Source organism: Plectrocnemia conspersa, unplaced genomic scaffold (genome assembly GCF_051122295.1).
Source record: "Plectrocnemia conspersa isolate PC_06_02 unplaced genomic scaffold, ASM5112229v1 ptg000008l, whole genome shotgun sequence".
Classification (NCBI taxonomy): domain Eukaryota; kingdom Metazoa; phylum Arthropoda; class Insecta; order Trichoptera; family Polycentropodidae; genus Plectrocnemia; species Plectrocnemia conspersa.
This window is the reverse complement of record NW_028277172.1, coordinates 25,248,079-25,264,997: the sequence shown is the minus strand read 5'-3', so window position 1 is coordinate 25,264,997 and position 16,919 is coordinate 25,248,079. Positions and strand designations below refer to the sequence as shown.

Genomic DNA, 16,919 nt, shown 5'->3' with positions numbered 1-16,919 from the left:
ATATTTTATATTTACATATAAAAACACACATTTATTTTTGAGGTTACTAAAAAAAAATTATTTAAATATGGAAAATAATCAATTTATTTAATACATTATTACAACATCATACTATTCTTTAAAACAGTCATTGGTAAAAAAAATCCTAAGCAATTTAAAAAATAGAAAAATTAATATAATACAAGAAACTAAATACTAACTTAAAAATTCTAGAAAATATAATATACCTACATATATTTGTATATTATATAATTACTATTAGTATAAAAAAATTACGTTAATATTCTCACTTTTAATCACTTTTTTTCACTAGTTGCAATGATTATTATTAATATCACTTTTAAATCACATCACCAAAAAAATATTTAAATACGAAACACTTTACTTCTTCTTCAACGAAAAAGCTCTTTGGAAGAACTTGCGAAATGAATTTTTCTTCCTCTGAAAAAATCCATTGCTTGTTTTGATATCCACCGATAAGTAATCACTGACGCTATTATTAGAAGATTCTGTTTCAGAATCCACAGTTTTCCCGAGCATCTTTTTCTTGAGCTTCTTCTCCTTGTCTAGCTTCACAAGTTCAACATTTGCAATGTAACGCATGTGACGCGAATACTCATCTATGAACCTGTTGTTTTCTTCCACCAATCTCGCCTGCTCCAAAATAATGTCGTTGAGATCTTCCTCAAAATCATCTGGTAAAGATTCCACCTTGCTAGTATAACTCGACGCTTCTTGTTTGCTGAATGATAAATTATTTTCTTGCTTCTCCTTCTCAACCCAAAAAGATTTGATCACGGCAAAAGATTTCTTTTCCATCTGATAATAAAATATCACAATAAATATTATAAACTACAATGTTTAATTAAACATATGTTAATAATATGTACCTTAAGTGAAAAGATTGAAATAGTCTCCAACTAAATCGAAGGGCGAGCTACGAGTACGTGTGCTCCACAGCTGCGGCTCTAGCAAACTGATTTGCTTGCCCCGGGCAAGTTTGAACCTGTCAATTGAGTGAAAGAGACAGAATATAAAAAAAAGACGGAGAATACTAAAAATTTGTGTACTATACGCAATAAAATATATATTTTAATAATAAATATATTATCACATTATTAATGGATGATATTTTATATAAGTTCTTTGTATTATGTGATATCTAATTTATCTATAATATATATACAATAACGTTTTTATTTTTAAATTTTGCGATAATATACAGAATTTTAAGTTGAAAAACTTTGTTAATTGATTTATTATCAACCGCGGATGTTTCGATTTATTTTGATTGAATTAATTTTATGTTTACTTAGCCATACAGTTTTGCCCCTGAAATCTATTTTTATTTAAGAAGTATAACATTAAATATTATTTTATAGATTAAATAAATAATTATGGTTTATATATACATAAAAAAATGTACGTGCCCCAAAAAGGCGACGAATCATTGCATTGCAACGCAATGGGATAAGACGAATCTTTTTCACAAAAAATTGCAGTAAATTTTAATATATTTTTTATTTGATATTATGTAGAAATAGTATAATACCATCTCTCATTATCAATAGAGGCAAACTTGATGGTATCTCAATATTTTTTTAATAAAATAAAATGCATGACGCAGGACTCAATCATTCTGTGAAATGTCAACTATTTTTATTTAATTAAGCACATATTTTTTTTAAATTGTTACAAAAATAATGTAAAAGCAATTAATAAACATTTTTTATAATGTTCCAAAAGAAAATCTTTTTCACAAAATAATTTGGCGTATCTTTTTTTTTGACATAGTAAATTAGAAAAATATATTACTGTTTTTTTAATACCAAACATAATATTACTGTTAAATTATTTATCTCTCATTATTTCTTAATGTTTGCTTTATTAACAAATAGATAAAAATTTGCAACTGATGATTGCTCTTATATTTTCTGGACTATAAAGTTAAGGCACTGCTTTTATCTTAGTCTTGTAAACTATAGTCTTTTCAACTGTATGCGGTTAAAGGCTTATATTATCCTTATCAATATCATTATACCTGGATTATATACTTTAGAGAACGAAGGGTTTTAGCTAATTTATATATATATTAAAATACAAAATGTGTATTTATTTAAAAAATCTAATCGCCAGGCATTTTAATTAAAATAACTGTTTCTAAGTTTTATTACATATTTAATAATATTATCTATTTAAAGTATTACACATGTATTATATACGTATATATTAATAAATTTAAATACATTTTTTCTGCGTTCATTTTAATTTTTGCATATTTATTTTATTCTTAACCCAGATATGCCCACTGTCCCATGGTTAGGTCACTAAACTCGTGCCACTGTTTTTTATTTAAGAGAACAAAATTTGATATCAAGGCTTCAAATATACACTGTAAGTTATTCGTTCTCTTACCCATGGATTAAAATATTTTAATTATTTTTCCATTAATCCGTACGTTGTTGGTTTTTTTACACTATTCTCTGTAAGGCTTAAAAAAGTTATTATTCTTATCGTTGCGCCAATGATAATTTTTTAATTTATTCAATGGATTCTAATGAGTTAATAGAGTCGTCTAGCGATTAAACAATCTGTGAATAATTTCTTTCCCCATTTTATATCTTTTCGCTTTTGAAGAATAGCTAAAGACTTTATTATTTTTTTGACTAGTAAAAGATTTTGAATTTTGCAAATATTTAATTAATGACATCAATGTCTGGTTTCTTCGATTATATAATATATTTTTAATTGTCCGTTGAAATTTTCAACTTAGCTCAGATGTATGTGTGTTAAATAAACATATATCTTCTTTTAAAATAAAAAAATTAAATATTCTGAGCGAAATTGTTTTGAGCCACACAGTTCACGCACACAATAACAAACCGGAATCCTTATCCCGAGCGTACTCTACGTATTTTTGCTTTATTATTGTAATCTTTTATGACTATCGATTCATTGTGAACTAGTTCTTGTATTATTTTTGTATTCTTGCACCGCTCCATATTTCTTAAATAATAAAATAAATAATATTTTACTTAATATTAACGAATTAAACTAAGGCACTCTACAATTTTCGCTCCTTGGGATCAGTCACTCAATTTCATCATTATATTATATATTGATACATTAGTCTTGGAATAAATAATGAACAGCAAAATAAAAAATATATTTGCTATATTATTGAATACATAGTTTAAAAAAATCGTAAGGAATATTTTTTAAAAACTAATACTACGCATTTTTGCTTTATTATTGTAATCTTTCATTACTATCGATTCATTATGAACTAATTCTTGTATTATTTTTGTATTCGTGCATCGCGTGCTTTTAAATCGATCATGACCGTTTCCGCTCTCAAGATCTAAGAAAACCGCTTCTCATTTTCACACGTCGCAATCCTGTAATTAAAACTTGAAGCCGAATACAAAATAAGGAGTAGAGAGGAAATGCCATATCGTAAATCTATCAAAAAATAGAATCTGGGTTATCAAATAAGTATGACGAGATAACCTTTTTACTTCCTGAGGCGAGGCAGCTGCTTGACGAGTTCCTTCCCATGTCAAGAAAAAATCTTATATCGCCCCCTGCGAGTTAGCACAAAGCCAAAACACACAATCTTTAAGATCAGGGATCCCGAGCCAGCATGCGGTATACTCATCACCTCGAGTATATTATAAAAAAGCTCGTTTCTGAACAGCTACCTACAAAGCTCGTTAAGCAGTCTGAGACTCAAAGGTCAAACGCTTTAAAATCGATAAACCGGAATGTTTTGACGAGCGGTGATGATTGAACGTCCTTCCCGAAGAATTCTACAGTAATTTTTGCAAGTGGTTCCTGGTTGAGTAGAAGAATCCCGGTAATGCTATCGACTTCCTGGAATAGCTCCTTGACGGGTTTATGCGATCGGCTCCGAATTGCAAGGCTTCTTTAAAAGCTTTCGGTCCAATTTGTCCCTTTCGATGAAAAAATGTCGCGACTTTCGTTGGACAATTAAAGCCGACAGCGAAATCGATAAAGCTTTCAAGCGTTTTTGCCCAAAACGACATCCGATAATTCGATGGCCTCGAATTATCTCATTTGAAATAATTAACCTTTTGTAATTTACCTTTTTCGGCATCAATACCCTTTCTCTTTTACTTTAAAAATTATGCCTCAGCGTTAATGAAATTATTTTTTCATGTAAATTAAATCGAGTGTATAATAGTGCGAAAACCTTGGCTTCTTTATTTTTACCGTTTAATTACTTTTTTATATTTTTTAAAAATTTATTAGTATTTTTAAATACAGAAAAAATTAGTTATTATATAAATTTTAAAATATCATATTAGTCATGTATTGCAATATGTTTATTTTATATCATTATCTAGAATGGAATAGCGTAGTCTGTAACGTCTCAGACTAGTAACTCTGATGTTACGGGTTCGAGACCAGGCAGTGGCACTCGAATTTTTATTAGTAAAAAATTCCCTATTATAAAAAAATCGATTGGTTCTAAATTATCTTACACCTAAATATTTTTTTGACTATTTATAATTATTAATATAGATGTCACCGATTCCCATACTTTCAGCCTGGTGATTAATACTTACTTAGGGGTGGTTGACCTCGCGGCCAATGAGACTCTTTGGTGAATCCTATTAGATTGTTTATTACGTTATAATTACAATTTTAACTATGGACAATTACGGCGTGACGTTTCTCGCGATGAAGGTGTACGTGGCGCAGGTGGTGATGGCCGTAAATGATGCTCAGGGTTCTTAGGCTGCGTGCGGCGAGTGTCAGGTCTGTCGGTGAGGGCGCGTGGCTGGTTACTCTGGATGGCTGCTGGTGGATCTGGTCGTCTGCGTCGCTGGCTCTGCTGTCTGGTGACGTTTATTGTCTCGTGCCTCAGCCGTCTCGTATCTTGGACCGTCTGCCTTGGGCCGTTTTCCCTCTCCTCGTCGGAGTCCGGGCTTATATCCTGATTTCCTAACCAATGCTGCAGTCGCTTCTTAGAACTTGAGAAATCGGATGTATATTTTTGAAAGCCAGTTTTTTGCTTAGCTCCAGACTTTCGAATTCTTCGGAAAGGGTTTGCATTGTGGTGATTGATTGTATCCGTACCGTTTTGTCACAAAATAGATTCTCTTAACGACCCGTGTTGTGTGTGGTCAAAAGAAATCCCTCTTGTGCCATGATGTTTGTCTCATTGTTAATGAATGAACGTTTTTGGTCACGGTCATTAACAATGAGACAATTGCCTATATGTGTGGTCGTCACATAGGTATTCATTATATCTGATTAACTTTCTCATTTGCTACAGCTTAGCCCCGTTGTAACGCATCAGGTTACAACGGAAGATTTATAAAAAATAAAAATTTGATTATTGCATACATATAACACATGCAAAAGTCAAAGAAATATTTACTTACAAAATTGTTTATATTCAAATATATTAAATTTCATTGATATAAAAAACTAATTTACTATAATTATACAAATAAATAAATCACAGGCAAAACTATTAAAGAAATATCTTTATTGATTTTCTTATTATTTAAAAAAAAAGTTAATATTGTAAATCAACCCTTTTTACAATGATTATTTTTAATATCACGTTTCAACCACGTAACCAAAAAATAATTATAAAAAACAAACACGTCACTTTTTGTCCAGTATGATGAAAATTTCTTCCTCTGAATAAAAGTATTTTTCGTTTTAATACTTCACAAGTTTAACGTTTGATATGTAATATTGCGCAAATGATGCGAATACTTGTTTTCTTCCATTAATTTCACCTGCTCCATAATATTTTCTACCGACAATTTCACCTGCTCCAATTCGTTGAGATCTTCTTTGAAATCATTAGGCAATTAGTCGATATTCCTTGTCTAGTGAATGGCTTATTTTTTACTTGCTTCTCATTTTCGATCCAGAAAGACTTGGCAAAAGATTGGTTTTCTATCTGAAATTAAAATAAAATAAAATCATAATATAAATCACAATGTGAACTAATATGTAACTATACGAAACGTCTGAAAGTACGACCTTTAAGTATATGTACTCCAACAATACTGTCATAAATTGATTTAAATTAAACAAGATTTAATTTTATTTTCTTAACAACAAATAAAGATTTAAACCAATGCCTTTTAAGATCGTGTCTTAAATTAAATACTTTCAACCATGTTAAATTAGCAATAAAGCGTTCGATTAAAACGTCGTACTTTCTGGGTGGCATAAAAGCGTCAACTTGAAGCAATGATCAACATCTGCTGCTCTGTGCTTTTTTCGTTGAAATTACACATAATTCATATCATTTTTCCTAAAAAGTCCTAAATGAGACATTTAGCTAATTTCGACGTTTTTTACTAATGACATCGATACCGAACGCCGCTCTTATATAGTCATTAGTGATGTGGCAGGATCAGAGCGAAATGGTTTTTTAACAAGGATGACACCGGAAACTTCCTGTTAGCAAAAATTCACTTGAGACGTTTAGTATGTTTTTAAAAAAACAAACATGTGATTTAATGTTTTCTCATGTGATGACAGATGCACATATTATTTTTTTGCGAAGATTTTTTGTTTCTGCATTAGGAGAAAAATAGAATAAACAGATACTGTTGATGTTATGTGAATTTATTAGGTGATAATATTTTTCTGAATAACAATTAGTGAATGAGTCATTTCCGACCTTAATATATCTATAAAAATTATATTAAAAAATATTGTAAAAAAATTGGATATTTTTTCTAATTACACAATTTTCTACAAATGTAACTTAGCAAAATTATTAATTTAAAATTAGGTTCCGTTATGTGATTTATTTTTAAAATATTAAATTGCAATTAAAAAGTAAAAGGATACAGTAGAAACAATTTTTTTTGTGATTAAACAATTGGCGTCCGATTACTTTTCTGTATTTTTAATTAAAAATTACGCAACCTTAAAATAATACGCGAGCGTTAACAAAGATCACGACAAAAAATAAATTAAAAATATACAAAAATAATTAAATGACAAAACATCGACAGAGAGACAGACATGCATAAAGGTGCGTTACACAACCGATGAGAAATCAGTCAGCTCCTTTTTAAAAGAGACGATAATGCCGACAGGAGCCACCTCCTTGAGGGATATTTATTGTGAGAGGAACACTCAACGGGTCTTTTGTTTATGGATAACACGTATGCATGCATTCTTTCGGTGCTTAATTAACATTGCAATCTGTTTAATAGCGACGACCGGTTCGTCGCTACCGACTAATGGGTTCCTATAAGAAAATCATTGACATTCAGCTTTCTGGAAAACACGATTCGATTGTTGCATAAAGCTTTCGATCTACAAAAAATACATACCTTCTTTTTGTTTTTTTTTGTTAGAATATTACTATTAATTGTGAGATAAAAATATAAATATATAGTTTATTGTTTATGACTTTTATTTATAATAGAGGAACGATTAGTATTTTTTGCGAATGTATTATTTTAAATTGTACAGTTCGTATATAGTAGATCTTCTAAATTGTCGGTAGGAGTCATTTTGCAGGCTCAACAGGACTAAATTCCGTCAGCAAGTCCTTTGAGTGAAGAAGTAGTCCGAGCATCAAAGCGTAGTGATATCGAGTGAATTTTGGAACATACTACACACAAGGATCGTGGAGATAGTTTAGTTCTATGGGCTTTAAGTACTCTATAACATAATGCCTAATAAAGATTTATTTTATTGTTTTTGTTTCTGTCGCACATTCCGAAATATCAACATCCTTAGTTTTCCTCGTTTCTTTATAATCTTATGTTCTCGTTCTGAAATTATTTTTCGCTGTCTTTACTATTCTAATTTCCAAATAAGGCTAAAAGGTGTTACTGATTATTTATTTTTTATTTTGTAGGATTTAAATATTTTTAAAACAAGAAATACTTTTCCGAAGAAAACCACAAGACTGTGTTATCAAACGATTAAGGAAAAACATTTTTTTTTATATTTTTTTTTAAATGTAAATTAAGTATCTGAACACTTTTTGCTTAAAACATTTTTTAGTAAAATTTCATTTCGCAAAGTTATGACACTTTAAATTTTTAAATTGGCCGCCATTTTATAAAAAAATTATATTATTTTTTCAAACTGAATATTAAGGGGGTACTTAATAATTCTATACGATACCAAAAATTCAATTCATATCCTCAAAACAAATAAACTAAGAGCGTTAACTCTTCTACAAGTCTCAAAAAGGCTCGTATGGGGGTCCGATCGATCTGACACATCGCTTGTTTTGAAGCAAAAAACTATTTTTTTATATTTTATTTCGATGCAGGTTAAGTTTCTAAACGTTTTATGTATGGCAATATTTTACGCCAAAATAATGAAAAAAATATTATAAAACTGCTGAAATTCCAGAAATTACTTATATTTCTGAGTTAACTTTTTGCAACTGTATACTTTTTTAATTATTGCTACTGAAATTTCTCTTTTAAATCACAATAAATAAAGTTTATGTTACGTAGACTAATAATTTTTTGAGCATGCTAAATTGTAGGTATTACAAAATTGCATTATCAAACCATAAAACCGACATTAAAAACACTAAAAAGATTTTTTCTACAAGCGGTTTGATAAAGACAAAATTTCTGAATAATTAAAAATATGATGGATTTCTGTTTTTAAATCAAAAATAAATTTGGATGATTTTTTGTCTTTTCTTTTATAATTCACATAAAAATATACATTATTATTTTTTATGAATTAGTCACATTAGCTGTTATTGTAAGTAAATTAAGCAAAATTGTGCATATATGTAAATGTGTCTAGAGATTGCGATACCGGTATTGAGGCAAAAATTTCTCTTCGGTTATACAGGTATTACTTTTTTAATACCGGTAGTATCGAAATTATTTTTTATTGAAATCCGTACATTTTTTAAAACGATATATTCATGGCTTAGAATTACGAAAACGTATGATATCAAAGTAGAATTAATATTCTTTAGTCCAAAAGGGCCAAAATATCGATCCTCGCTACCTATGCAAAAAATCCCACCTGCTGATATTTCGAGGCTAATTTTTAAAATTCAATTTAACATATTCGATATACGCTACGTTTCAGGCAAGTGTATCAAAACTTAGCAGTCCATAGTAATTATGTTATGTCACAGAGAAAAAACTCATGACCGTGCCTGCCTGCCCCTTTTTATGATAAGGATGGCTGGCGAAGTGAAAACAAAATCAGGTATTGCATACCATTCGTACATTTTTTATTTCCGTTTATTTAAATAAAAAATGAATTTGAAAAACCTGCACGAAATGTATGTTTTTTTTAATTTTTCATTGGTATATAATGCAATGATATTTTTTTCTATTACCAACTAAAAATAAGTTGAACTAGATGATATTATTAAAATGTGTTGTAGGGTGTTTTTTTATTAACACACTTTCGTAAGTTTTTGACATGGGACGATTTTTTGAATTACATTTGAAAAAAACAAACAATTTGTATACTTGAGCAACACAGGTAGTCGTTTTTTTTCTTAATATATCCGAGTAATTGTAAGCCTTTATTTTGTTTCAAAATCCGAGACAATTAGACGCTGCTTCTTAACAAGAAAATGCGTTTACGCCTTTGAAAATCATTTGTGAATTTAATATTTATCGGGGTGTTTACTATGACCGAAATACGCAGAATTCGTTCATTGAACGAAACAAAAGAGTAAATTTTTGTACTTCGAAAATTGTTGTAAAGTTCGTGTTACGTGTTTGTATTTGTTGTTTCAAGACGCAAAGATTTAATTTCAATCAATTCAATAATTTTATTGCAGTTAATTTTCTAGTTATTTAATATATGTGCAAATCTAATCAAAACAAACGCCGATACAGATCTGATCTTGATGTATATCAAATACGTTTTAATCATTATTAGCATCAATATGCAAAAAAATTGAGAAAATTAAGTATTTAAAATGTTTCATCATTTTTGCTGAATTAACTCAATCGCTACTGATTTTTTTCTGGTGATTTTAAAAACCTGAAATGACGTCCCTTTTCAAAAAGTATGTAATAATAAATTAAGTACTTTTCTTTTGACGCCCTCGTTGATTTTATGAAATTTAAAAAGTTAAACGATTATGAAAGTAATTAATGATTAATTGAACAGATTATTATTAATCAATAATTATTTTAAATTAAAAATTATTTTAAAGGCAATTTATTGCTATTTTTTCACTAATTGGTTAAAAAAAATATCGGTAAAAACCGAGATAAGAATTACGAATATATTGCAATATTTTATTAAATTTTTGAATAGTTGAAAACTACGAATAATTGAAAACCCTAATCGTGATCGTCTCTGACCTTCTTGTCACGAATCGCAAGATCGTCTGCCGATGTGTAAAAGTATCTCCAGTGAATTACAAAAATTCTGAAATCGGTTATCCAATTAAATCGCTTTTATATTTACTCAATAAAAAATATTCACGCCTATAATAAGTGTAATATGTAATATAAACACATTCCGAAGAGCATTAATCACAATGGTGGTTTTTATGCTGATAGACGCGTTGTCTATTTCATGCTTAATGCACAAGATGATTTTTTGTCATTATTGCTTTATAACGAAGGTGAAAATGCTGGTCTGTTTAATTAAGCAATTGTGTTATTTAATAATATCCTATTGCCTAAATGAGTTGTTATTTATTTTATTACGGTTAAAAGTATCGTTTTAATAACATTGGCGTTAACTGCGCAAATACACGGATATATAATTATAAAGAAAAAGAATTTATTAATGCAATTTTTCTCGAAGACGAGTCGGCTCGGAGTGATTTTGATGCCGTGTTCAGACTTGGAAGCTCCGATATTTTATATGCAATGATATTAAAATTTATATTAAACACTTTTGTTTAATGGCTTCCATTTGGTTATTTTAATTAATGAATAACATAATAATTTATGTCTAGCTACGATTAATTAAAATCATTTTAAAAATAGAAATAATTAATTTTAATGTGATTACTTTTCTTAAAAAAAATGCGAATGAAGACATGTTCACAAATAATATTTTAATCCTTAATTCAAATAAAGAGTTAAATATGCAAATGAGCATTTTAAGAATTCCACATAAATTGCTCACGTCACATTCGAAACAATTAGCCATTGAATAGGGTACCAACCGGGCGATAACTCTACCACAGGGATGCTCTGAGAATTCGAGTTTCACAGTCCTCGTTGCGATTAAGAGCATGTTAAACACGAACTGCAACATTAAACACGGTGCGCAACATTAAAGTTAACCATTGGCGCTATCGGTGGTCATCCATTTTGTCAGCATTCTTATTGGAACGAATCCATTACCGCGAGCTTAAAAGCTCTCGCGGAGTTTCCAAAGCGAAGTTTGTACGGAGAGCGCCTAACAACGGGTTAATTATTCGTAGCTAATAAATCAATGACGGGTGAAGATTAACGTTTAATCAATAGCTCATTATAAATAATACTAGTTTTATTCGCAATGATTTTATAGTCGGTAATAAGATTCTAATAAGTTTATATGGATTAAAAGTTCGCGATCTGATATGTCACTATTAAATATTTAATGTTGTATATGAATAGTCATAGTATAGTTTACAAATGAATAAACTTGAACTTTGTGCTGCAATAAAGTTTTATGTTAAAAATAGTTCAAACACGTTTTAAGTGCTACTTACTTTAAACATATATAATTTTAGGTTTACCAAAACATAGATAATGTAATTTATTTAATTAGAACTTAAGCTAAAATTGCTTAATATAAATCATTATTAATATATTACACATTAATATAATATTCTACAAATTATATTGAATTAAATAATAATTAATGTTTCATTAAATTACGATATATGTTTTTATTACATAGCACGCGTAGTGACGTTTTCTTAAATTTTATAAAGCCTAAAATTTTTTTCTTACTAAAAAAAATTGCATAAAATACATAAATAAAAAATATAGTTTCTAATAATAAAATAAAATTGCAATTTTTTAACTTAAAATATATTAGAATGCAAAATACAGCTACATTTTTTATAGATATAAAAAAACTACACACTTCTAAATAATCCGATATCGTAAAAAAATCCAGGTAAAATTTTGCTAGTAAGATTTTTTCTGTTGTATAAAAAATGCATACACAATGCGAGCTTTTTGGGGGTCGGTGTTTTTTCATGTTTTTTTTATACTTTTTGCGTATAATTTGCACAAAAAAAATATTTCACCTATAACGGTACTAAAAAAATATTCCATGGAATTCTCGAAATTTATATGCATGTTTTTTCTAGGGAGTAACAATGATTTTTTTATGGGTCAGAGAAAGCGAATTTTTTGTGACAGCGTTGTCTAAAAATGATATTATGATTTATTATTTAGTTTTTAAAAACAATGGTATTATAAAAAATAAAAATAATATTAATAATATTATCATCTAAATATTCGTGTCATGTATATCGTTAATATCATAAATAAATATCGGCCAGGAATTCGTCGTTATTTGATCTGGACTTATTCGACGACAAATTATTATTGTACCGTAAATCGAATCGCAAATATTTGAACCGAAAACTTTTCGGTTTCGCAAAACGAACAATGCACTGGGAAGCACCTAGGGTCCCATTGTACAATAGTCCGTTATACGTTCTAGAGGACAAAAAAAATTGATCCACCATTTCAGACCCGATGTCCCTTCTAAATTAATGTGATTTACTTGCGATACGCTCATTGTGTCCTTCAGGTCAGATTTTCACTCTGAAAAGCACTTCGCGTCGATTCACATCGTCCCTTATCGTCGAGGTATAAATTCAGATTAGCCCTCGGAGATAACCGACGTTCTAATATTACTGCATCGCATTCAGATTTTTACTATTTTTTTATATATAAATATAAAATTCTATGACTCGTGATGATTATTATTTAAATTTATTTTTTGTGGTGTTATATGGTCATATTGTACAAACCTGTGTGACCACTTCGCTCAAATTGGCAACTCGGTGCATCGCGATTATGAAGAGCTTTTAAGCTCTCTGAGCGCTAGGAACACTTGACAACCATAAATTAGGTACCGAAAATGAATGTGAAACTTTCGGAAGGTTTTAAGCAAATTTAAAAATATTTTTTTAAAAATCCAACCTTATTATTCCGAATATTTTATATATAAATTTCAACTTAAACGTAAAACTAATATGCATTGTTATAATTCAGTAAAATAATTTTTAGCACAAAAATTAATGTTATATTAGTATTTGTATTACTATTGTTTTTTTAATTATTTAAAGCTATATTTTATAGCTATATGATATTTTAATAGATTTTTAAATTAGAATTATCTGTTTTGTAAATTAATATAATTGCTATGTTTTAGTTTCAATAAGCTGCTCAATAATCAATTATTATTGTTTTTGATATTAAAAATTATATAAATAAGTTCTCACGAGTCTTAATTATTAATTTTAAAATTAAAAAACATAAATTTTCAGTACTACTTTCAGATTTTTAAAGTAGAAAAACTGCAATTATCGGTTAAAATAGCCATAAAATATTCTCACCGCATTTTTAGACAAAATAATAAATCGCTTTAAATTACATTTTCATAATTTATTAAAATAATCAATAATAATAAATATTTGATTTATTTATTTAAAGCTTTTAAGCTCTATTATAAATACAAGTTTTATAGTAAAAAACTAAATTTATTTAAAATAATCTTAATTTTTTTTAAACACAGCTTATTCTTGCTAGAATAAAATAAAGTATATTAAAAATATCTATATAAAAAATTTGAAGCAGCTTCACTATCTTCTAAATTAATCCAAATTTTAAATAGTATTTTACCCACAATCCCATCACGTACACCACCCAATCAAAATCCCCATAACAGAGGTCCGATATAAAGAAATAAAAATTTCGATTCGGAGGGGAACCGCGGCAGATGTTCAAAACGTTAACGCATACACACGTGCGATCCTGTTTCTCTGTCCTTATTCACTTCACTTTGAACCCTGTAAGGGTGAAAGGGATGACAAATTTTGTGAAAAAAGTGAGGGCGAAAGCGGCAGACACGCTTATTCCACGCGACCCCCTATTCATAAGCTGACAAAAGTTTTTGGATGCTGAAAATAATAATGCCTTTTGCCTTTGCTTATGTGCAGATATGCGATACTGCCGCGGATTTATTATTATGAGTGAAAACTGCACCGAATTACTGTACTGTACTTTGGACCACATTGTCTGACCCTTTAAAGTTAAAAGGGAAAATGGCCCTAATGAACTACAATATAATGTCATATTTGTAGTCCAAATTTGGTGTGTCTAGATATTATTTTTAATGTGCTATGGTGTGTAAATTCTGAATATGGTTCAAATACAATAAATTCTTCCGGACAATCAAATAATCTTATTACCCAGCTAATAGGCTTTAAATTGAAAATCATTGTTGCAATATGTGCTTTTAACAAAACTCAATAATCTTGAACCTTATATAAATTTTCAATTATTAATTTAATATTTTAGGCTAATTTTATATAATAAATGGTATTGAAAGGAAATGTTTTAGAATTAAAAGCATAATAAAATTATTAAGGCTACTTTTAAAAGTGCCGCAACAATTTTTTCTAATTTGTATTTAACAATAATGATTTTTTAATGGCATTACTTAAATGGTATTCAAAGTCATTAATTCGTGAATTGAAAAAATAACTCATGCTACTGTTATAGGCGTTGTAAAAGTATTTTTTTTTTAATTGAATCTGTTTTTTTATGAAATATATAATATTTTTAAAAACTTTTTGAATGCAATTTCACGTAATTAAAAATAATAAAAGTTGGTAAAATTGTTTTTTTCTTAAATGTTTCTATTGTAAAATTTTAAATATATTTAGTCAAAACAATTCTAAAGCAACATTTAATATTTTTTATCATTACTAGAAATATCGTTTATTAAATTAATAAAACATGTTAAAATGTAAATATGGAATAGCTTAAAATATATTTTAAAACCCTTTACCTGAACTAAAAAAAATTAAATGTGGTACAAGTAGGGTATTTAAAAAAAAACAATTCTTGCTTCTTTTAAAAGAGACATTTAAGATTTGCTATTTTTTTAATGATCCTGATATTACTTTAAATAAACTTTTAGCCTAAATTATTTTAAAAGTTTATTAAAATCATGTGTACAACTAAAATCGTATTGAAAAATAATCTTGAGCTGCTTTCAAAAGCGCCAAATATAATTTTCTTATTTTTTTTATTAAACCTAAGTAAAATTTAATATATATTTAGTCGCAAATATTCTAATTTTATAGTAAATGAACCCTTTAAAATGAACGTAAAGAGTTATTTTTATTAAACCTAAATTATTTTCTTAATATTTTTAGTCAAAAATATTTTTTAATATGTTTTGTCAAAAATATTTTTTAAGCTATGCAAAAGCAATTTTGCTTAATTTTATAATAATTAAAATTTTATAATATGTAATAACTAAAATCATACTAAATAAAGTTTGTGCTACTTTTAACTCTTTGAACGCCAGTGACGTGCCTGCACGCCAAAGCTGTCGGGCCGTCAAACGCCAGCGCATGCAGGCACGCAAATGTTATTACGGACACATTTATTAATAAATTTGATTTTTTTTCGTTAATTTAATACAGAGACATCTATTAAATGGAATGTGATCGTTAAAATGTGCAATTTTTGAACCATTCTTTTATTATTTACGATCAAGCATACAGACGTTGTTAGGGCTGCTACAATATTTTTTTTAAATGATAAAAAAACACAATTTTTTGTAAAAAAAAACATTTTTTGAATTTGAAATTTGTTTTTGTTTATATTATATTCTTATTGCCATATTTACTATTTTTTAAATTTTTTTGACAAAGTTGAAAATTTTTAAATATATGAAGTAGCCGCCATTTTGATAAAAGTTTTTGATTAAAACAACGGAAATTATCGTGTCCCATACAAATATTAAAAACAACCGAAAACATATAATATAAACCACATACATTATAAATTACATATAATATTTGTGTGCGGCAGCCCTGACAGTGGTTTTTAAAACTTATTATTTCTGTGCTTTTTTTTTCACTTTTATGTTCAAATTAATAAAAAGGAAAGTAAACAGTGATTTTTCGGGTAAATAGTGTTCCTCTTTCATATTATTTTAAAGGGTTGAAAATGGTGGCCTACAGAGCAAATTCATAGAAATTTGTTTGGCGTTGAACAGGTTAAAAGCGACATTTGTAATTTCTTGACTTTTTTATTAATCGTAAATAAAATTTTAAATATATAATATTCAGTCAGAAATATTCTTAAAACCATGCAAAAGCAATTTTGATTAATTTTATAATAACTAAAAATAATAAAAAGCCTTCAAGGTGAATATTAAACAACTATACATATTCACTCATATTATTTATACTATGCAAAGAACATTTTCAGTAATTTTATAGTAACTAAAAATAAAAAAATCCTTTAGGGTGTACGTGGTAGAGCTTAAAAGCATATCATAGATAGCTTGGGCTACTTTTAGAAGCGTCATTTGGATTTTTTTTATTTTTAATAAATCTAAATCAATTAGCCAAAAATATTCTTAAAACTATGCAAAGGTAATTTTGCTTAATTTTATAGTAACAAAAATATTTTAAAAAATTAAGGTGAATGTAGAAGAGCTAAAGTATATTATTAAAACTCGGGATATTTTTAAAAGCGTCATATGTGATTTCCATAAATCTTTAATAAACCTGATACTAATATACATTATATTTACTCGAAAATATTTTTTTTCCTTAAGCTATTTAAAAAACACCATAAAAAAATCGTATTTTGAAACACATTTATACACACAAATGATTTTACATATGCGATTTTGCTTAATAATATTTTAGTTAAAAACAATTATAGGCTTAAATCTTAGCTAAACAT

General features: G+C 28.1%; 1 protein-coding gene across 1 annotated transcript; it reads right to left on the bottom strand.

Moving 5' to 3' along the window:
* Positions 1-295: 295 nt before the first annotated feature.
* On the bottom strand, positions 296-954 carry LOC148233553 (uncharacterized). The gene is made up of 2 exons (XM_088190928.1): positions 891-954; positions 296-819 (listed from the first exon to the last, which is right to left on the bottom strand). The coding sequence occupies exon 2, from the start codon at positions 817-819 to the stop codon at positions 382-384; it is 438 nt and encodes a 145-aa protein (XP_088047054.1). The 5' UTR covers positions 891-954; the 3' UTR covers positions 296-381.
* Between the last annotated feature and the right edge of the window lie 15,965 nt (positions 955-16,919).